Genomic DNA, 23,992 nt, shown 5'->3' on the forward strand with positions numbered 1-23,992 from the left:
TTCACAAAAGGTGCTGGGCCCTAACCCAGAATTGTTGAGCATCACCTGGCCTTTATACCTTCAGTGGAGTGGCATTCACCATACGGGTTGCATGGGTATAAGCTTGAGTCTTTGCTTTGAAACATCATAGCACTGAGACTACAAATTGTTTATTAATTCATGCTTAATTTTTTTCTGCCTTGAAAACTTTTAACATGATATTTCTGCTTTTAAATTTCATTTGATTGTGGTAAGAAAGTATTATCAGTTTTACTCATGGAATGTGTAGGTGTAAGATAGACTCTCATTAACAATAGGTATGTTTGAGTTAGCACATCTGTGGGCTTTATTCATGTTGAACACTGACCTGAAAATGTATAGGTTTTTAATCAATCATCCCATTTCCAAATCCCCAACCCCTGTAAGGACCATTCTAGTGCTCAGTCTCTTGAGTGTGACTGCTCAGAGATCTCACGCACATGTGACAGTCATACCCCATGTGTCCTTCTGTGTCTTCTAGATATATAGTTTGTTTCCACATCTTTACCGCCCTGGGTGTTGCTAAAACTAACATGAGTGCGCAGAGAACACCCCTCAGATATTTCAGTTGAGAGCCATTCTCTTCAGTGAGCCTGATGGTGGAAACTGAGCACAGATGGACCTCATCTTGGAATGGAGCCCAGTGCAGCGCCTGAATCACGGTCTCCATGACAGTTGTCAGTAGGGGGTAGCCATTTCTCCAGCACACATCAAGCCTGAGCCTCTTCTATGCTGATATTGAAGCCCCTCAGAGGCTCTCTGGGACCCTTCACAATAACTTCGTGTCCCTTTAGAGTAATGATGACATGTTCTAGAATGTGACAGTCATCAGGAGATGCAGTGAAATTCAAAACGCTCTCTAAAAGAAAAAACGCTGTAAAACTCAGTGCAAAGCTTGAAGTGTTTATCTCAATGCCCTTTGCGTCTGCCTTAGTTACTTTTCTATTGCTGTGATAAAGCACTGTAACCAAGGCAATTTATAGAAGGAAGAGCTTATTTGGCTTTACAGTTCCAGGTGGCCAAGACTCTACCACCATGGTGGGGAAGCTTGGCAGCAGGCAGGCATGGTAGGCAGAGAAGGAAACCCGCAGCTCACATCTTCAATGGCAAATACAAGACAGAGAGAGTGAATTGGAAGGAAATGAGTCTGGCTATAGACTTTCAAAGCCCACCTGCCGTGACATACTTCCCTCCAGCAAAGCTACACCTCCTAGACATCCCCAAACAGTGCCACCTTCTGGGGACCAAGCATCAACTTCCTGAACCTGTTGGAGTATCTCATTCAAACCACCACAACTTCCTTCTTTTCTAGTGCCCTTGATGTACAAATGATTCTGGGGTCCCTCCTGGTATAAAATTGATGATTTTATGCCCAATGTACTTTGCTTGTGAATTTTAAGTAAGTGTTTGCCTTATTTTTGTGGATCTAGATTCTTAGTCAGATATAACATTCGTTGCTTACAAATGCAGTACTGAATCTTAACTCTGTAATTATCTGCACTGTTTTCTAAAATCAACTAGATGGTTACCATAATAGCCACAAATACGTTTATATTGTTACAAATATTTACTTTTAAATGCCTTTGTTTCCTTCTTAATAACCTACTTGGCAGAATTCTAAGATGTCTCCATGATGTCCACCCACTGGGTGACATGCCCAGTAGCCCCGCCTTGGAGTATGGGCGGGCCTATGGTTTGTGCCGTCCAATAGGATATGGTGAAAGTGATGGAGCGGCATTCCTCCAGTTACCTTATAGGATGGAGGAGTCTGCAGGTGTAATTAGGGCTTCACATCCGTTGATTCTGAATTCATGGAAAGGACTATACGAGGTGGGTCTGGCCCTTGTTGTAAGGACTTTTACCTTTGTTACAGGGACTCTTATAAGGCAGTAAGTAGTTCTCAGCCTGTGGGTCATGACCCCTTTGGGGATCAAGTGACCCTTTTACAGGGGTTGCATATCAGATATCCTGTATATCAGATATTGATTAGTAATGGTAGCAAAATTATAGTTATGAAATAGTAATGAAATAACTTTATGGTTTGGGGTCACCACAACTGTATTAAAGGGTCACAGCAACAGGAAGGTTGAAAACCACTGTTGTGTGGGGTTCTCCAATTAACCTGGTGTTGCTATGCTTAGGGGATTCCTGGAGCGACTTGGCAGCTTCATCTGGTCCCCACACATAAGAATGCTCAGTTTGCAAAGGGACTTACTACTAAGCCTGACAAACTGTGTTGGATTTCTAAGTACCCCCATTGTCAAGGGAGAGAACCAATTCCTGAAAGTTGTCCTCTGATATCTACACAGACACTGTGGCACATATGTGCCCACATGCAATCCATCCATCCATCCACATCTTTAAAATAAAAGAAAGGCAGTAATAATAAGATTTTATTTCCTTTTATATGGGCTCGGGGTCTTAGATGTTTATCATAACATGATTTGTTAAGTCATATATGCATCTCCCGAATAGATCTTTGTGCTTGCAAAAGGTTTTTAAAAAATGAATAAAAACAACTAAAGTTTCAAGTAGACATTTAGGAGAAATACAGAAAAATGAAAGGAATATATAGAAAGGCATGTGTAGTTTTAGTTTGTCCAAAAGAAACAAAAAACAAAACAATAGAAAATTTCATGTCTCTTTTTCCTTAACAGATAGGAATGGGTTACTTGCATGTTAAACAAGATGGACTTCGCCTGGAAGGGGAATCTGAGTTTTTATTTCCACTGTATGTCAAAGAAATACGCTCCAGAGTGGTAAGAAGACTGTATTTGACTTTTGAAAAATAAGTAATGGTTAAGCTCAGAAATTCACGGTATGTCCTATCTAACACATTCACGGTATGTCCTATCTAACACATTCATGGTATGTCTGATCTAACACATTCACGGTATGTCCTATCTAACACATTCGTGGTATGTCCTATCTAACACATTCACGGTATGCCCTATCTAACAACTGGACCGTGGACATTACTTTATAGAATATGTGCTATAAAGATTTTATTCTTAGCTGGTTCAGCTCTGAGTTTAGTAGCCTCAGCATGCTGGGCTGTTTGAATACACACACACATGCATGCACACATTGGATAATATTTAAATGAGGTCAGACATATTTCCTCCAAAGTTTAGCATTTCTTTATTGTGGAAACATTCAAAGTGATGTCTTCTAGCCTTTGAAATGTGTAGTGCATCACAGTCAACTATGGTCCTGCTGCCCCACAGCACTCCCCAGTGTCTTCTTGCTCCTGTTGGGCTGTAATTCCTACCCACTAGTGATCCACCTCTCCCCTCCCACGCCACCCCACCTCCAACTTCCTCCCCCCTCCCACTCCACCACTAGCCTCATACCCCCTCCCACCTCACCCCAACCTCCTCCCCCTCCCACCCTACTCCCACCTCCTCCCCACTTCCATCCCACCCCCAGTTTCCTCTCCTCTCTCACCCCACCCCTAGCCTCTTCCCCCATAACCCCATGCCTAGCCGCCTTTCCCCTCCCACGCCACTCCCAGCCTCCTTCACCCTCCCCACCTTCTAAATGACCAGCTTTTTCAGACCACATAGCTGAGGAGTCCTGCAGGACTTGACTTTTGCTGTGTTAGATTTTTTATTTTTATTGTGGGAAATCTTTGCATTTTGAAAATAAACAGGTGGTATTTCTTGTAGACTATAACCATTCTCGGATTTATCCCCGACAAATGATTTGAACATAAATAACAGTGACAACAAAGACCGTGAATGCCTTGGCAAAGATAAAACACTAAGTAGAACTTATTTTCCTCGAGAATTAGTTAAAATATTAGGAGCAGTATTTTCAAACATAATAAACTCAAAGGATGATTATAATCTATTCTTAAAAGTCAATGCATTTATACCCTGAAAATAATATTATTCTGGTTATTTAGTTTTGGCTGCAAGTGTAGAAGATCCCAGGATCTGACGTAGAGAGTGTACATATCAACTATTTACAAACATAAAGGTAGATCGTGCTAATTTTGGAAATCCTTTCCAGGACTCATCTTTGCTTCTGCAGTCAACTCAGAATGTGACAGTCAGCGCTCGCAACCCAGAAGGGGAGGTCACAGGCCGGGTGAAAGTGGGTGAGTACAACATCCTTATAGCACCTCACTTGTTTCAAGTCCATGGAGGGTGTAAGCAGATGGACGTTTCTTCTAAAGAGTTGCGAGCTTATTTATAAGTAATAAAACATAAGCTTTCCAACCTTAATGCTGTGCATGGAGAACAGTTAGCACTAAGGGGCAGAAAGACGGCGTAAAGGTTTGTGTGTGTGGAGGGGGGATAGCGTTAAACTTGAAAATAGTGAGAACGATAATCCATGATTATCTAATTAAAGTGAGCTTTATTAAATATTGGCCAGGAAATGAACATTGGCCAGGTCCATACCCAGGATTCCCAGAGAATGGCATGGAATTAGGTTAGTCAGGTGCTCATAAAGGCAAAACCCACAAGGTTATGTATTCCCACCTTCATCCAGTAGGGGGCAATCATCCATCCTGATGTATTTCCTGTCTAGAGACCTCCTGCCTATGTGTGATCAAGTACATTCTGTGCAGTTGGACAACCAACCTTGTTTACAAAAGTGAAAGCACGGGGTTTGTTATCTTACCTGAACAACAGGTCCCAGCATTCCCGGACGTTATCTGTCCTTGGGCAAGTGGAGCTTGCAGGTTAAAGGGGGTTTTGCTTTACAGATCTCTTAAACACAGTCAATTAAAGTTAATACATAACTTCAGCTCTCCCCCCTCCCTGAGTTGTATCCTGAATCAAATCCTTGATTCTGTGGGGGGTGCCTGCACATACTGAGATCTAATAACCATCAGTTTAATAGCACCCAAATAAAAATGTAGTGTGCAGGTAAGGCATTGATGCTGCAAGGGCCATTGGGAGTTAGCAGAAACCGAAGGGCCAAAGGCTCTATGAATGATTGGCATCATGGTTACTATGAAAATGGGAATTAGTCATTTTTCATCCAGGTTTTTTTTTTCTGCAAGTTTTTGGGTTTGGTTTTGTTTTATTGTTGTTTTTGTTTGTTTGTTTTGAGTACAGCCTGATTATCCCTAATGAGTCCTGAGTGATTTGCATAGAAACATTTTTTTCTTAAAGTTACATGATATCTTCTTGCTCTACATAGAGAAGGTCAGGTGCCCTATCATATGGTAGAATTATTCCAGAAACCACCTTATAAAATGGGGACAAACTCAGTCCTACTCAGAGAAGCCCCAAATGGAAACGTCTACATTGCAATCAGAACCACAGATGGGCAGGAAATAAGTGATGTACCTACCTTCCTTCACTCAAGGATTCCGTGTTTGACAGGAAGACGAGACTAGCAACAGAATGATCAGGAAGAACGGCTAAAGAGGTTCTGTGGAGCCGAAAATAAAAATGCGTCCATCTTTACTCTCACAAATAGAGAGTAATATCCTTACCCTGCATTGTTTCCAGAATGCAGGTGCAAGGAATGCATTATTTTTTATCCAGAGGAAAGCCACTGGTACAGGATGCATGCTCTTAGGAAAAACAAAATGAAAACCAGCTAATAATAACACAACAGATGAGGGTGTTTTCCATTCCCAGGACAATGCTGAGGACAATCTTTCATGTTTAAAAGTTGAAAGAGCTGGAGAAATTGCCCAGCACTTGCTGTGGGTGCAGAGGGCGTGAGTTTGGTTGCTAGCACCCTCCACAAGTGACTCACAACGGCTTGTAGCTCCAGCTTTATGGGACCCCACACCCTTGTTTGGCCTCTTTGGGAACTCACATACATGTGCATATGCATCGGCACACACACACACAAAACAACAACAAGCAATTTTTTTTTTAAGCTGAAAGGCAACATATTTTGGAAAACAGTAAAAGTGACACACAGGAATTTAAATGAAGGAGAACGTAATGTTTCAATGGATGTATGTAGCTATAGGGTACGCGCCATGTTTCTGTGGCTTGCAGAGACACCTCAGAACAAACATGGTTCTGGTCATATGATGACTAACACTATGTTGATGGCTAACTTCATGTTTCATACTCTAAGATTATTGTACTTAAGAGAACTGTAAAGCAAAATTGGATTACAAAATGTTAGGGCTATTAAGGGTTGATTTTTGTAAGTGCCTGGTCTTGTCCAGTTTTAACAAAATTATTGTTTATACAAGGTAATAGGTCATAAGGTCAACCACTCTTTCTGCTTCTGTAAAGGAACACTAGTTTTGCTCAAGACGACCTTCTGCTAAGCAGAACATAACTCAGTGTTCTTTGCCTTTATAATCTCTGAATGATGTGATTGATTCTACATTTGGGGATCCCGAGTCCTGGTTGCAGACCTGGCACCAGGTACAAATGAAAGCCTCTTCTTGTAAAATTTATTCATGGTTAGCCTGGTGGGGTCTGGATGACGCAGGCCCGCAACAGTAACGGCAGCTTCCTCCTCTGCTCAGTTCTTCCTTCCACTGCCCGTGGGGAACGGAACCCCTTTACCTTCAGTCTCACCCAGTTTCTTTTCATGGAAACGAGAGGACCCACGTGCAGTGCGCCCCATGGCTCTTGCACGACTGAAGCGGTGAGCCTGCACTGCTTAAGTTGCCCTATTTCCCCATTTTTTAAATCAGAAAATGTTATGTATCATTCAGAGTCAATATTAATATAACATATATAAGAGATGTGAGTGACCCTGGATCTCAGGATAGAAATATATATCTACCCCAAAGTAAAACCACATTTTCTTTTTTCTTTGTTTTTTTGTTTGCTTGTTTGTTTTTGTTTTTCGAGACAGGGTTTCTCTGTAGCTTTGGAGCCTGTCCTGGAACTAGCTCTTGTAGACCAGGCTGCCCTTGAACTCACAGAGATCCACCTGCCTCTGCCTCCCAAGTGCTGTGATTAAAGGCTTGCGCCACCACCGCCCAGCTAAAACCACATTTTCTATTTTTATTTTTATTCTTTTTTAATTAAAATTTCCACCTGCTCCCCGTTTCCCATTTCCCTCCCCCTCCTCCCAAATATTGCCCCCTCCCCCCACTCCCCTCCCTCTATCCCCACTCCTCTTCTCCTCCCCCCACTCCATTCCCCCTCCCTCTAAAACCACATTTTCTTAAGAAAAAGAAAACTGAGCAAACTGGGAGCTTTAATCCCTAACTATATCTGTCAACAAAACATTTATATTCATTATATTACAAAACAGTATTGTGGTAGGATGGGGAGGTGCACGCCGTGGTTTGCCAGTCATGTTCCGTGGTTTGGTAGAGCCGGGGCAGTCGTGAAAACGGGAACGTATGCTGCTTACAACAAACACTTCTAACACCCGTCCTGATTGGCCCTCCAGGTGCACAAATGGTAGACGTTCAGAGCCAGGGCTTTCAGATCCTTTCTGAAGACGGCAAGCCACTGTTCACCGCCGAAGAGCAGGATGTCATGGTCGGCACGGGCAGACTGCGGGTAACAGGTACGTGGAGACAGTCGGCTGCAGCTGCACGCATAGCTCTGCGCCGCACTCTGTAAGGGAAAGCATCTGGCTGTTGATCTTCTTCCTGGCGTTTCCTTTGGCATTCTGTTTGTATGCCTTCCTCACAGAGCTTTGCCCACCGTCTTTCTCCTTCGTCTCTTTTCTGGTCACCGTAGCCAACAGCTTACACATCTTTCTGTACAGTTCACATATCTGTTTCATCCCCATTATCCCAGATACTTGAATACCCCATGTGCCTACAAAACAACCTTTCCTCCGGTTGATTCAAAAGTGGAACCAAGCTCTTACTGGATTCTCCTTCAGTATAAAAAAAATTCAATGACAAACATTTCCAGAACCTCATTGTAAACTTGCTTTCTATGCTTCTAGAAGACGAGAGGTGAAACAGACCTGTGTGTTTAAGCCACTTCCAGAACTTTTCTCTACTAATCAGAGCAGCAATAGCATCTTCTCTCACACAGTGTTACCAGGATGTAGACCCAAGCCCTGATATACGATTTTATGTGATATATGCATCGTTCCCAAGCACACTCCAAAGTGATGACCTAATGTTGCAGACTTTGCTGAGGAAGCAGAAGCTTCCTTTCTTTCCAAACGATACTAGGAAAACCAGATATGAGCAAGTGAAGCCAGTGGCGGGGGCGGGGGAGGAGGGAGAAGGGAGGCATGTGCCTGAAGTCTAACACTCAGAAAGCAGAGGCAGAGGATCACGAATTCAAGACCTGGGCTACATGGTGAGACCTGTTCTCACCCTCTTCTTCCCCCCCCCCTCCCCACACTGACTGCTTAGTAAGTAAAAGAGCAAGTCGCTAAGTATCTGGCATAGAATCCACTAGTATATATGGTCTGACTCGTCTGCCTTGGAATGATGGAGACATGACACATGTTTAGTAGGAACCAACTGGAATTTTTAATGTGCATGCTTTCCTAGACTAGCATTATGTCATCCCATCCTCATGGCTGGACAGCTACTGTGGCCAGCACTACAGCTCCTCCTCAGTCCTTGGGTCACACACAACTGAGCCTCTTCGCTCTACAGTGGGCTGTGCTGCTGAGTCGGCACGGTTGATAGGCAGGTAGGCGTTATCTTCCACTTGGGATAGTATCAGGCCATGACATGGTTATTGGAACACAGAACCATTATGAGTTGAGGGCTAGCTGTATAGGAAACATTGGCTTTCTTGACCTCAAGGCTATTTCTAGACTGGCTATTTCTGCACGCAAGTTGTCAGTAGGTCTATCTCCTGATGTGTACAAGTTTGCTGGCACCACTCTTGTTGATAGACCAAGATTAATGTGTGCATAAGTCAGCATAACTTTTGGGAAAATGTCACTGCATTGCGGGGTGTAGAGAAAAGAGTAAACAGAAACTTGGATTCCATCACACCTAAGCCCCATCACAGAGGATGACCCACTCCCTCCCTAGCCTGGGGCTCCTTTCAGATTGTGGCATTGTAAGGGAAGCAGATGGGAAACCCCATGGGCAGTTGCAGTGTAAATTACCTGCCTGCATGAGAGCCGCCCTGGGGGCTTGTTATGTCTGATTTATTGGATTCAACCCTAGAATGCCTGGCTTAGTAGTGCATTGGTTCATTTTCTTGTCTCTGTGAGAAAGCATCCGCCAGAAGCCACCTGACGGAGGAAAGGCTTACTTGGGCTCACAGTTCAGGAGATACAGTCCACTGTGGGAGAGAAGGCACCGAGGCTGGACCTGCTTGCTCCACGGCTGAGGGAGCTGATGGTCCAGCACAGTTTATGCATCTCAGAGGTTCAGCAAACAGAGACAGCTCAGATCAGAAACAAGATAAGCAATGAACCTCAAGGTCTGCCCCTAGCAGCCCGCTTCCTCCAGCTAGGCCAATGTCCTAAAGGTTCCACAGCCTCTGCAAACTGTGCCGACAGCTAGAGAGCTACTCCTGAAATACATGGACCTGGGAGGGCATACACAGGCACCACTAGACTATTGCAAGAACATTTTCTTGAAGGCAAGGAGCAGTTTGAAGTGTTTAATTGGGAACGGAGTGGGAGGTAGTATGGGTGCCATGCAGTGTGGCAGTGATGGGAACAATAGGATTATTACATCATCTGAGAAGCCTGGGGCCGTCCACAAATGCTTAATGAATCTATACACTTGACCTTAAACACTTAGCGACAAAGATGCAATAGTCTAGCGTGCACATCCCCTACACAAATAGAAGTGTTAATATTGCATTCCGTGTATTGGAGGGATCTAAAGGGAGCCTGTCGGGAAGAATGGAGCCACTGGAAGCCACCAGTACTGGGTTCAACACAAAAGTGTTTGAGGTCCCAGACACTTTGATTTGGAATATCTGTCTGTGAATAGACACGAGAGGGATGAGAATTGACTTGCTCTGTAGCTTGGATCGTCCCTATTATAGAGGTTTCCGGAACTTGCATTTTGACTAGAGCCCACCACATGAGGCCAGTGCTGGAACTTTCCACTCTTGAAGGTTAAGCCTATCCTCAAAAACTCTGGATTCTGAGATTAGGGATGCTCAACCTCTAGGCTGGACTGACTGTTTAATTTGGCTGATTCCATTTCTTGTATTTTGTTCTGACACATCTCTGGGCTTTGTTTAGGGCCGGAAGGAGCTCTCTTTGAACACTCAGTGGAGACACCCCTTGTCAGAGCTGACCCATTTGAAGACATTTGGTAAGGAGTTTGCTTCCAATATAAACAAGCTTTCTGATAGCAAACAAAGAGGTGTGCCTGCAGACAGAGGCTCACAATGTCCCCACATCACTTCTTCCTGCCTTAGCCACCTTTACTGTCAGGGCTTTCAGCATATAACTAACTTGTTATTGCTTATTAGAGCCCAAGGCAAGTCCAAAGCCCTGGCAGGTCTAAACTTTGTTGTGGTTTCAAGGCTCTTCCTCTCTTGTCCCAACTGCCTCTGGTCAGGCTCCATAGGACTATAGGAGTCTGCTGGTCACACTTCTGTCAGAGGGGTATTGCTCAACGGACACTGTTTAATATACTCTGCTGCTTCCGCATCAGGGATGGGATGACAGGTGGGTGCTCTGGGCCTTACCTGGGCAGGACTGGGTCTGGCACTTCTCTCCCTTGTGTGCCTCCAAGACTTGAGCATCTACTACCCTTCCCACCCCAGGCCTTTGAACAAACGCTTCCCTCTGAGGGGTCCCTTCTGTTACAATGCCCCAGACTTTGAAATTTGAAATAAGCATTCTTGAAAGTGTCAATTTAATCCAAATTGTAGGTGCCCTCCTCCCTGTGTGCATGCACGTGTGTGTGTGTGTGTGTGTGTATTATATCTCCCATATATACGATTCATTAAGGAAAGAATGGTATAAATGCAAGTGCAGGATAAATTCATATTTGCGAATCATGTTAGAAAGCTTTGGTATCTGTATAATTTTCCCTATCAGCCATTTTTTAGTGCGCAGTTCAGTGAACTGAACATCCCTAGCACTTTTGAACGATTGCCGCAGTCCATGGCCACGGCTTTTCTTCTCTTTGAACTGAAAGAACTTTAGAAGTCTTTCATCTTCCCTCCCCATCTCAGCCAGGACCCACCGCACCACTTTCCACCTCTGTGGACTTGACTATTCTAAGCACCTCACGCAAGAGGAAGATACTGTGTTTCTCTTGTTGTGACTGCTTCCCTTGGCCTAAAGCCCTCAACTTTTGATGTATTTGCACACGGTGACTCTTACAGAGTCCATCCGTAATTCTAGACTGTTAGCCACCATGTATCCACTGCTAATTCCACTAATACATTATTTATGTCAAAGGTTGAATGGTATTTTTTTTTTAATAAATGGCCTATTACAGTAAGGACGTAGAATGTCCCCTATTACAGTAAGGACGTAGAATGTCTCCTATTACAGTAAGGACGTAGAATGTCTCCTATTACAGTAAGGACATAGAATGTCCCCCACAGGTCCGTGTATTTGGGCAGTTGGTTCCCAGTTGGTGGCACTATTTGGGGGAGGTATACAAACTTCAGGAGGTGGGACCTAGCTGTCGGGGATAGTTGGAGAGCATGCGGGTTATAACCAGGTTCTGGCCCAAGTACTCCTTACTTTCTGGCCTATTAAGAAGTGAGCAAACCATCTCAAGCTCCCAGTGTCAGAGTCCTTGCTGCCCTGCCATTCCCACTATGATGGACTCTACCTCCTCAAACCACGAGCCAATAGAAATTCTTCCCCTTAAGTTACTTCTTACGAGTGCTTATCACAGAGAGGAAAAATATAACCCAGAACATCCATGTTGTTGCTTAAACATGAGGTCATCGCTGTGGTAACTTTACCATCGGGTTAGCACCCTTTGGAACCAGTTGGTAAATACAAAAATAAATGTTTCTACAAGCCAATGAAACCCTAAAGTGCTTCGCACAGAGTTGAGTGGGTGGTTCTGGTGAAGATTCAAACACTACAGAAATGCAGACAGAAAAGATGGATTATGAAGTTTCAGACAGGCATAGGGATTCCATGAAAACTGAGCTGAGGCCATTTGTGTTATATTCTGGTAAGGACTCTGATGGCATTCTTAACTATACATGGATAATCCTAGCTCCTTGGCCAAACTAACTTTTCAATATTATTCCAACATTTTATCCATCTAGAAATATTTGTAACAAAAAAATCAATAGTGATGATAATTGAATTATAATAATGTTCATTAATTCTATAAAGGGTCATGAGGTCAATATTAAAAAATTATCATTGAGGATGAGGAATATTTTCTTAAGGCATAAAATTATTTAATATTTTGTAAAGAAAATTTATTAAGAAAGACCCTTTTGAAATAAGAAATTTTAGAGATTTACTTTAAAGAGAATGCTAATTTTTTAAGAGAGTTAAACATAAACCTGTTGGCTTATTGACTCAATTTCATTTCTGTGGCTATGATAAAATACCCTCACAAAAGCAACTTTAGGGAGAGAGGGTTTGTTAGCTCACAGTTCTGGGGGATAGTCTATCATTTCGAGGAAGTCATGGCGGCACGAACTGAAGCAGCTAATCACATCCACAGTCAAGAGCAGAGAATGAACAGACACAGACTTTCACTCAGCTCACTTTCTCCACTCATAGAGTTCAGGATGGCTGCCTAGGGAATGGTGCCACTCATAGGGGGCAGTCTTCCCTTTGCGGTTAACACATTTTCTTCCAAACTACCATAGGTTTTGACAGGGATTTTTTTCTTTTATTACTATACAGGTCCTTTGAAAATTCATTAAGGCTTCCAGTTTTGTGTTTTTAGGGGATTTCTGTGTGTATGAATATATGTGACTCTGTTTCTACATGTGTATCTCATGCTTATTCTTTGGCTCTTTGTCTTCTGTTTATTTTGTCTTATTCCAATTTGTTTGTTTTTGTTTTATCTTATTTTATTAGTATTCTTTATTTGCCTGTTGGCTTTATGATGAGAGAGAAAAGGTGTGGATTCTGATGAGAGGGAATCTTGGAGGACTTAAGGGAGAGGAACCATAATAAAATATATTGTATTTAAAATCTACTTTTAATAAAATAAAGTTTAGTTATGACATTTTGATACATCAATCCTAGTGCTCTTGGCTGCTATTTGCCCTTTACCACCTTCCCCATCTCCCCTTCCCTCACACTGTCTCCCTCCCTCCTTAGATAGTCCACTTCTGTTTCTGTATCGCATAGACAGATGAGTGCACATGATATAAAACATGTCTTTTACTCTTTCTTTTCCTCTCCATTGCTCTCCTTTGCTGTCCCCGTCCTCTCCCAGCATCCTCCTCCTACTGTCATGTCATGGGAGAGAAAACATGACCACTGTCCTTCTGAGTGTGGCTTCCCCCTTACATGATGATCTCTAGTTCTATCTATTTTCCTGCCGCTGTCATCCTGCATTCTTTCCAGCTGAGTAAGGGTCCCCTCTTCACTTTCCTTAGTGTGTGTTTTCTTAGCGTACTGAGGAATATGTGGGCATGTGTGTTGCAGAACGTGTGGAGTAACAAGATATAAATCAATACATCTGCCCTACACACTACGGTATGGTCCAGGAGTCTCAGGCAAGAGCCTGGAGATTTATACACACAGAGACAAACAGAGACACGGGGACACAGGTCATCCTTGATACAAGAATGCCAACTTCATTCATTTCTTTATTTATTTATTTATTTATTTATTTATTTATTTATTGGTTTTTCAAGACAGGGTTTCTCTGTGGTTTTGGAGCCTGTCCTGGAACTAGCTCTTATAGACCAGGCTGGTCTCGAACTCACAGAGATCCGCCTGCCTCTGCCTCCCAAGTGCTGGGATTAAAGGCGTGCGCCACCACCACCCGGCTGAATGCCAACTTTATTGTGCTCCAGGGAGGCTTACATGGGGATCCTTAGCTGATAGCCACACCAGCTCTCGGATCTTTCAGCTGCAGGCCTCATCAGAACCCACTCCTCTGCCATCAGGGTCTCGTGCTCAGAGCAGCTGCAGGGACAGGTAAACAAGTTGTTTTACTCAGTTCACTCCAGCAGGCAAAGGGTCTGAGGCAGGCAAAGAAGGTCAAGGGGCTAGGGGTTTGCAGCCCCCAACAACAAGATACTAAGCCTTGGGTGCCTTGGTTCTAGGCTTCTTACCATATTTATTTAAGGGCTTTCAGACTACTTGTTGGCAGACATCCCTCAGAGAGACTGAAGAGTTTTCAGATTCTGTTATATCTTTTGGGCCCCAGCTACTTACTGGTGGTCAGGAAGGAGATATTCAACTTTTTTTTTTTTTTTTTTTTTTTTTTTTTTTTTTTTTTTTTAACACAGTGGAAGCAACATGGAAAGAGAACTTTGTTTTCTTTGGTCACTGTTCTGGCTGGAATCCTATGTAGCCATGATGCTGTTTTAATTTGCATTTCTCTTTGAGTGTTGTCTTAGTTTTTGTCTTGTTTCTGTGATAGACTATCCTGAAAAAATTCTCAAGGAAGAAAAGGTTTATTTCAGCTCATTGTTAGGGAAGTCGGGGCCACAGAAACCTGAAGCAGTTGGTCTGTTTGCACCTACTCACAATTAGGAAGTGGAGAGGGATGGATGCCTGTGCTCAACTTCCTTGATTTGTTTTGTATGACCTAGGACCCCCCACCCCCCAGGAATGATGGTATGCTCAGTGAGCAGGTCTCCCCACCTCCATGAACCTAATGTAGATAGTCCCACAGGCATGCTTAGAGCCGCCTGTAACTCCAATTCCAGGGGATCCAATCCCCTCCTCTGGCCTTGTGAGGAAACCACACACATGGTGAACACAGACAGACAGCTCGCTCTCTCTCTCTCTCTCTCTCTCTCTCTCTCTCTCGGCTAAACATTTTCTGCTCTCATGGGAACATGTAGCAAATATCTTTGGCCTTAAATCTGTCTCTTTTGTTCCTTCCCTGTGAATTTGTATATTAACTAAATTCTTGTTGGGGAATATTATTTTAAGGTGTGTTACAATTGTTTATGCTGCATTTGTTTAACTCTGTGAAGCTGTGATTCTCTGCCTAAAACACCTCATGGTCTCATAAAGAGCTGAATGGCCAGTAGCGAGGCAGGAGCAAGGATAGGCGGGGCTTGCAGACAGTCTAAAGAGAAGGAGAAATGAAGAAAGGAAGAGAACAAAGAAAGGAAGACATCAGGGGCCAGCCACCCAGTACAAACAAGCCATGGAGAAAGAAGTAAAGAAAGGTACACAGACATGGAGAGAGATGCAAGCCCAGAGGCAAAAGAGAGTTGGGATAATTTAAGTTAAAAAAAAAAAAACTGGCAAGAAACAAGTCAAACTAAGGCTGGGCATTCAAAACTAAGAATAAGCCTCTGGGTATGATTTATTTGGAAGCTGGCTGGTGCTCCCAAAGGCCAAAAGAGTAAAACATCACACAATGCTGTCGCCATTTAAGCTGTCCACCCATGGCATTTTCTTCTGCAGTGCCATGGTGACAGCTGTCTGTTGGATGTACCTCTGCACAGAGGACACTGATATCACAGGCTGTCACTGGGAGGACACGTGTTTCTCTGCTACTCACTGTGTAGGATAGTTGTTATCAACGTCACACAAACCGGAGTCACCTGGTAGAGGCACTGCCTTCATCAGACAGTGTCAGTATCTTTGCAGGGCATTTTCTTGATTGATGATTGATTCAGGAAGACCCAGCCCACATGAGCACACCATCCCTGGGCAGCTGGACTACGTAAGAAAGCAGGCTGAGCACGCCACGGAAAGCGAGCCAGCGAGCAGCATTTCTCCATGGGCTCTGCTGGAGTTCCTGCCTCCAGCTCCTGCCCTGGCTTCCCGCAGTGATGGACTGTAAGCTGTATGCTGACATAAAACCTTTCTTCCCCTAGCTGCTTTTGGTCAGTGTTTTTATCACAGCAATAGAGAGCAAACTAGAACATTCATCATTTCTGAATGTATGTGTATAGAACATGTCAACATTCACAACCGACATCAAGTTTCTTGGAGAGTCTGTGTCCCTTGTCAGTTACACTTCTATTAAGCCATAGAGGTTTGGTGTGCGAGGTTCAGTAGTTTGTTTTCCTCCTTCATTCGGTTGGTCCTCCCTGTCCTAGAACTTCCTCCCACCTCAGGTTCTGAGTTGCTCAGAGCTGCTCACTGGAGCCATCCTCACACCTCAGGTTCTGAGGAGCTTGGGCTCAGAAGCGTCTTAGCTGTTGTCCCCAAGTGGTTCGAGGGTGGCGTCTAACATCTTTTTCCTCGTTTCAGGTTAGAATCCCCAACACGGAGTCTAAGCATGGATGCCCCAAGGGGGGTTCACATCAAAGCGCAAACTGGGAAAATGGAGGCCCTTTCTCAGATGGACATCATCTTACAGAGCAGTGACGGAGCGGTGAGTACAATGACGGAGCGCTGAGTGACTGTGCGGCTGAGGCACCTGCGTGCTGCACCCACCAAGGCGTCAGTGTGCTAACCTTCTGCTGGCCTGTAAGGAGACCGGAGGAGAGGCACAGCATAGGCGGTGCGGAGGAAGAACTGAGGACACGTCAGTACTGGGAAGGGTCACAGACGGTTGGGGTCATTCCACGGTGGGCTCACTTTCTTACACTGGCACCAGCACCACTAAGTCACTGTTTCCAGTTGTGGGAAAGCACTGCAGACTTTGAGGTGCAGACATCAGTTTTTGCATTTTCTGGTGACTCGGTGTTTCACAGCATGGCTATTATTGGGGTTGTGTATAAACGACAACCGTCCCCTCTTGTTGCCCAGAGCACTATGTGTGTGGGGTGTTAGCCTAGGTCACTAGCACTGTGCGGGTGCATGGTTACACGCTCACTCTCCAGCTCTGCCCCTGGCTTGCACCAGGGACAGTCAGCAGAAACTGTAAAGCACAGTGCAAGCCATGCAAAGTGCAGGGGAGCTGCAAGTCCAGCAGCCCGGGCCTCTGTGGGTCATCCATCAGTCCTCTTTCTGGAAAGTCTGCTGGCCCCCTGCGCCTGTCTCCTCATTAAAGTGGGGAAATGCTTGATCGTGTCTTGTGGTCCTGAGGCACTTGTGAAGCATTTTGAAATGACGTTCATTTAGCATCAATGTAGTCAGGATGCACATAGTGCTGTCCTAAAGAAGGTCAGGTATGTGGACAGAACCCAGTCAATGACCGCCCACAGAGAAGATGTGAAAGACATCTACAAACTGAAACTTAGGAGCGTATGAGATCCAGAGCGGCCAAAGTCAGAGATGGAGCCAAGGATTCTAAAATCTTACTATGGAGTCACGGGATCCCCACGCACTGCACACAGCTCCAGTTACTATGGAGACACAGTATCACCACACACTGCACAAAATTTTAGTTACTATGGAGACTCATGGTATTACATGCACTGCACACAGCTCCAGTTACTATGGAGACACAGTATCACCACACACTGCACAAAATTTTAGTTACTATGGAGACTCACGGTATTACATGCACTGCACACAGCTCCAGTTACTATGGAGACACAGTATCACCACACACTGCACACAGCTTCAATTACTATGGAGACACAGTATCATCATGCACTACACAAAGCTTCAGTTACTATGGAGACATGGTATCACCACACACTGCACAAAGCTTCAGTTACTATGGAGACATGGTATCACCACACACTGCACAAAGCTTCAGAGTTTAAATGTCCATCATTCCTACTGTGAACCAGGCAGCACTCCTTCAGGTAGCACACAATGGGACCTATAATTCCAGCTTGCATTCCCCATGACTAGGAGCTGGACAGAGGAAGGACAGAAGTCTGGACTCCTGCCTAACATGCTGAACAGTAAAACAGTGTAGGCTGTCAGTGGAGGAAAAGAAGCTACTGGACACATTAACCTATCAACCGCAAGACAGGAGAGGGCAGAATGCTGAGGTAATAGCCTCCCAGGGAAGAGCAAGTACTAAAAGACTCCCTGGCATGGCACGGTGCTCACTGGATTGCCTCTGCTCTGCTGCTATGCAAAGCCACACAGTGCAGGCTGTCTGTCCTGCAGCCAGCAGTCCTCTGACGGCTCATTAGGAGATGGGAATTCATGGATGAGAGCTATAGGGATTAAAGAGAGCTCCAAGCTGGTTGACAATAAAGACATTATGCCAACCTACAAAGCACTGAAACTTCCTTTTAACGAGTGGGTGTTGAGGAAGGGGCAAGCCACTCAAGGCAACTGTTCTCATGTCCTTAGGAGAAGGGTCCCCTGCTTCAGCGATGGCTCTTTGCACCTATTTAACAAACCTGGTGGTTCCCATGGTGCCTGCCTTGCTTTAGTCTTAAGGCCTGCTGCACTCAGCACTCAGGAGAAGACAGAAGGATTCTGAATAATGTTAAGAGTTTAGGGAAATGCTTGGCAGCTGGAAAGGTGAATTCAGTTGTCTCTCCTAGGGAAACAAATCCCAGATAAAGTCAGGATAAAGTTGGACATCCATGAACCCATTTCTGTGAACTGAGTGTCATTCCAGTGGGGAGGAGACAGTTCAACATAAATGCACACTCCATCACAAGTGTGAATCGGCCAGCAAGGCTGTCAGTTTTGTGGAATAACTTCAAAAGACATTTTTTGAGGAGTGTGTAGTTGTTTTTACTTAGTTCTTTGGGGGCCACCACCCAGCTCCCAAATAAATACACGTAGTCTTATTCTTACTTATAATAAATACATGTAGTCTTATTCTTACTTATGGATACCCACTTTAGCTTGGCTTGTTTCTAACCAGCTTTTCTTAAATTATTCCATCTACCTTTTAGCTCTGGGCCTTTATCCTTCTCTATTCTACATACCTTTTGTTATTCTTTGGTCTCTGGTCCCTTTAAGGGACAAGCCACGCCCACTCCCAGTGACCCCCCCCAACCCTAGCCCCCCCCATCTTGAATCTCTCTTACTGTCCTCTCTCTCTCCCCCTCTCCCTCTCCCCCTCTCCCTCTCTCTTTCTCTCTCTCTTTCTCTCTCTCTCTCTCTCTCTCTCTCCCCCTCTCCCTCTCCCCCTCTCCCTCTCTCCTTTAAGTAATAAATGTTCAGCTTTATGCCTGTTTTTTGTGTCTGTATGCCTTTTCCGGCTTGGCTCTCCCGGACCCGACCCGCCGCGGGCTGGCTCTCCCAGCCGCACGGCAGGACCAGGCGTGTCCCCCCCCCCCACACACACACACAACCATCTCTGCCCAGCTCGCTGCCTACCTACAGCTGCTCGGGACTCGCCAGCATTCCTGGCCACTAGCTGCTGGGGGGGGGGGAGAACTGCCCAGGGATTTAGGAACTTTACCTCTCTTTACCTTTTTATTCTGTGGCTGGCTGGATAGCTGGGTGGCTGCCACCCCCCCCCCCATGTCCTCCTCCTTCTCCTCCTTCCCCTCTTCTCGCTCCTTGATCTTTTTTCAGATTTCTCCTCCTATTTATTTTCTGTCTGCCGGCCTGGCTTATCCTTCCTCCTTCCCTGCTATTGGTCATTCAGCTCTTTATTAGATTAATCAGGTGTTTTCAACAGGCAAAGTAACCCAGTTTCACAGAGTTAAACAAATGCAACATAAAAGAATGCAATACATCTTTGCATCATTAAACAAATGTTCCGCAGCATAAACCAATGTAACACATCTTAACATAGTATTCCACAACAGGAGCGAAGCAACGCAGACTTGAAAAGCAATCTAGTTTATTGAACTAATTGTAAAACGATGGGTCAGTTTTCCTAGCTAGGGAGTCAAAGAAAATATGGCCTCTCCCCACACTGGAGGAGCATGTCAGCTCCAGGCCATTTTGAGAGGACTCCAATACAGGCAGGTACCCAGCTTGGTACCCAGCTTGTTTTCAATGGGAGAAAACTACTTTTCTTGGACTATGCTGGAAATGTCCCTTGAGCAGTTCCTCCTTCCTCATGTCTCATCTCTCACTCTCTCCCAAACAGCTGATTCTTGATGCTGAAACTGTGGGTTTGCCCAAGTTGAAGCAGGGGACACCGGGTCCCTCTGGCAGCTCTAAGGAATTCTATGAGCTTTGTGTGTGTCCTGATGGGAAGCTGTACCTGTCTATGGCTGGTGAGGTCACCACCTGCGAGGAACACAGCCACATCTGTCTCTGACCGCTCCCTCTTCTGCAGGGCACCAATGTTGTCTTGGTGAGCTGAGAGCTGTAGCCTCAGCCTTCATGTCTCCCCAGCTGGATGGGAGCTGGAGGAGGCCCTGCTACAGCCCTCAGAAGCATGCAGGGGGAATGTGACAATGGAACTGTTGGGCCTAAACTGCCTGGTTGCCGAACGGCACAGAGAAATGTCAAGAACTTAGTCACTGGGTTTTCCTCTTTCTAGGCCCCTCCACGTCTCTCATGTTGAACTGCTATCTGGAAGCAATGCATCATACTAAACGCAGCCATCTCTCTCCTCACAAACATCCAGCCGACAGGTGGATTCTAGAATGCCCCAACCCCGCAAGCCCTTCCTTTACATTAAACCTCAGGTGCTCCTTTCAGCTAAGTTCAGTGTGTCAGGTTTCACCAAGAAATCTCCAGGAGTTTGAGGTTGATAGATTTCAGTATGTAGTTAAGGGGAAAAACTACATAAAATTAGTCATGCTTTTTTATATACAAACCAATGAGCAATAAAAACATTTTTTCAGACCAGAGTTTAAAAGTGTCTTACTTTATTTAATGCTCATAACTCCAAAATGTGGAAAATATTAATTATCCTCAAATAATTGGTGATAAAGGCTCAGGTCAGTCAGTCATAAGGCACAGGGTCCCAGGTAACTACTAAGATTAACTCAAAATGTGACCCTAAATTGCTATGGCCATTTTCACCTGGAGAACTCCAATATACTCACTCCACCCAAAACACTATCACAGCTGTATGCATAGATGTATAATGTTAATTGACAGATTTAGCAGGTGCCCAAGGACTTCTGTCTCCAAGGATCAAAGGAAATGGTGAACCTCTGCCTTCCAGGCCTAGTGCTGACTTCCACAAACAGGAGGCTGGGTGCAGCGGCGTGGAAGCAGTCATACAGTGTGTGAATGTATACAGTGCCATTGTTGCATAGGTTGATAATAACGAAACACAGTGCATATCTTGCTCTCTGTGGAGGCCCGTCACTGACAGTGAAAATGTCCGTCACAGGTCTTGAGAAATGGCTCAGTGGTTAAGAGTGCACTGATCTTGCAAAGAGCCAGGTTTGTTTCCCAGCCCCCGAGTAAAGCAGTTCACAATTGCCTGTAAGTGCAGGTTCAGGGGTACCTGACTCCTCTGGCCCTCACCAGCACCTGCACTCACATGCTCATCCCCCAACACAAATACATATAATTTAAAAAGTATTAAGGTCTTTTTAAAGTGCCCATCATTTTTTTTTAAAGGTGGCAGAAGTTGCTTGTTTGGCAGTTTTAGAAGAATCTCAGTTTAAGACAGAGCGAGACTAGCTCTCCTGCAGCTTCCCGCCCACAGACCTGTAACACTAACACAGGTCAAATGTGCCTTTTTGACTCAGAGCCAGGAGAAAGAAGTAAATTTTTTAAAAAGATTTACTTATTATGTATATAGCATTCTGCCTGTATGCATATCTGCAGGCCAGAACAGGGCACCAGATCTCATTACAGATGACTGTGAGCCACCATGTGGTTGCTGGGAACTGAACTCAGGACCTCTGGAAGGGCAGCCAATGCTCTTAACCACTGAGCCATCTTTCCAGCCAGAAAAGAGAACTCTTTTAATGCTTTTTAAATAAAGTGTTTATCTAATGCTGTCTTCCAAACCTAGCTCTAAGGGCTAGCACACAGCACACAGAAAACAGCAAAGTAAAACACAGTGCTTCCTATGGCACTGAGAGCAAACACCTGAACGCACAGTGCTCCTGGGTACAGGGCTGGGCACTGTTCATTTGGGTTCAACCTTGATTTTTTTTTTTTTTAAATTTCTGATTTCTGTGACACGTCTCTTGTCAAGGTCAATCAGTCCCATGTTTGTGCCTAAACAATGTCTTCAAGCCCATGTGGCCTAATACAGGATCACATTTATAAGTAAACTTTTTCTCATATTAAGTCCACAAAGGCTCCAATGATAAAGCGAGGTCGAAGAGAAAGCATGAGAGTGGAAAATAGGATCCGAGAGGTGGCTCAGAGGACTGGAGTCCAGATCGCAGAACCCATTAAATGAGAGGTAGATGTGGCCACCCCCCGTGACACCAGCCCTAGAATGCAGACGTGGAATGCCCAGAGAACGCTGGCTAATGAGACTAGCCCTACCAGTGAGCTCTGGGTTTGGCTGAGAGGGAGACTGTGCCTCAAAAAAATACAGTGGCAGAGCAATCAAGGAAGGTTCCTGGCATAAAAACCTTGAGCCTCCACAAGCATATGCACATCTACTTGAGTACACACACACACAAAATAAAACATTATTCTTTGTGCTCCTTGGCTTTATAGACTCTTATTGGAAGATTCTGTGCATAGAGTACATTCTCCAGAGTGATAAGTACTTTATCCTTTGTTAGGAGCAAAAACTTTAGATGGATCCTAATATAAATTATAGATGCACGTAATTAAAAATTTCTCACATTCAAGAACATACCTATGCTTATAAAGACTAATCCAATCCTTGGTTCTGGGTTGTTTTGTTTTTTTTTTTTCCAAATTGACACAAGATAACGTTATCTTAGCAGAAAGAATCAGACCTGAGATAATCATTTCATAAGATTGGCCTGGGGGCAGAAAGACGATAAGGGGTCATAAGAGAGAAGTTGAGGTTTGACACCATGTGTCAGGATCAGGGTCCCTGAGGAAGAGTCCAGCAGAGATTACTGATAAAGGTACAGCCCAATTGCAGCAGAGACCCCAGAATTTTGGAGATGCCAGTACCATGAGACAGTCACCAAGGACAGCAGCATATGTGGAGTGGAGCCAGGCTGAGCCTAGAAAGCAAGTCACATGTGCTGGGGATGGCAGAGCCAGAGAAGATGGTTGCAAAGGCAGTGGTTTTATAACCTAACGAACACAACAGAATTCAGGCTCTACCTCCCATAGCATCCTGTGTAATGGACACTATGGTGGTTTGAATAAGAATGGCTCCCACAGGCTCATATATTTGAATGCTTGGTCATCAGAGGGCGGTAGTACCAGAAAGGGATTAGGAAGTGTGGCCTTGCTGGGTAGGTGTGGCCTTGTTGGAGGAAGTGTGTCTCTGGGGGTGTGCTTTGGGGTTTCTAATGCCCAAGCCAGCCCCAGTAGCTTTCTCTTCCTGCTGCCTGTGGATGCGGATGTAGAACTCTCAACTACTTTGGAAGTATCATGTCTGCCTGCATGCCACCAACTTCCTGCCATGATGATAATGGCCTAAACCTCTGAAACTGTAAACCAGCTGCATGAAATGTTTTCCTTTATAATAGTAGCTATAGTCATGGTGTCTCTTCACAGCAATAGAACCTAAGACAGAAGCCACTGACTAAGACACACACTTTTCTGAAGGCTGCCAAGCTCTTGTGATAGGGCAGAGCCATGCTGGCTGAGCCCTCCCTCAATTAACCCATCAACCAGCTGTCTTGGGGGAACAGCAAATGAAGGCAGAATGCCTCACGTATGGTTTTCAGCCTATCTGTTTTGTGTGGGTGTTGTCCTTTCCCTGATTCAAAATAACAGTGGGTCTAGACTGGCTTCAGCCACCCACAAATGGTTTAAATTTCACCATCTACATTCTTATAGCTTAGAACACAATGGACTTTGCATCAAGTGTAAGCCAACAATTTAGATGGTGTGAGCACTGTGTTGAAAAGCACACTGTTGACAGAGTAAAGCACAAGTTCATTTTTGACTTCTTAGAGGCTATGGCGCACGGTATACTCTTTTCTCTTGGTCTGTTAGCTAGCAGTCTGCAAGGACAAAGGGACAGAGGAGCAACAGAAAGCTTTGTATGAACTGTGAATACAGGGAGAAATAGCCTTCCAGGAGATAGCTTCAGTGAGATAGTTCAACTTTTCCAGAGGATGCGGACAGAGACTGGGATATCAACTAATCTGCATTAAACAGCATGTTCCTATCAAGGCTCCCAATACAAGTCTGATTACCATATGGG

The 23,992-nt window shown here is 44.6% G+C and overlaps 1 protein-coding gene across 1 annotated transcript in view; it reads left to right on the top strand.

Moving 5' to 3' along the window:
• The window catches only part of Sgcg (sarcoglycan gamma), a 38,255-nt gene extending 17,700 nt beyond the window's left edge, over positions 1-20,555 (top strand). The window contains exons 4-9 of the mRNA XM_057786598.1: positions 2,674-2,777; positions 4,033-4,120; positions 7,357-7,476; positions 10,099-10,171; positions 16,195-16,318; positions 19,853-20,555. Of these exons, the coding sequence (XP_057642581.1) occupies positions 2,674-2,777; positions 4,033-4,120; positions 7,357-7,476; positions 10,099-10,171; positions 16,195-16,318; positions 19,853-20,026 (683 nt within the window). The 3' untranslated portion in view covers positions 20,027-20,555. The remainder of the gene's footprint in view (positions 1-2,673; positions 2,778-4,032; positions 4,121-7,356; positions 7,477-10,098; positions 10,172-16,194; positions 16,319-19,852) is intronic.
• The last annotated feature ends 3,437 nt before the right edge of the window (positions 20,556-23,992 follow it).

The sequence above is a fragment of the Chionomys nivalis genome, chromosome 12 (assembly GCF_950005125.1).
Source record: "Chionomys nivalis chromosome 12, mChiNiv1.1, whole genome shotgun sequence".
Taxonomy (NCBI): Eukaryota; Metazoa; Chordata; class Mammalia; order Rodentia; family Cricetidae; genus Chionomys; species Chionomys nivalis.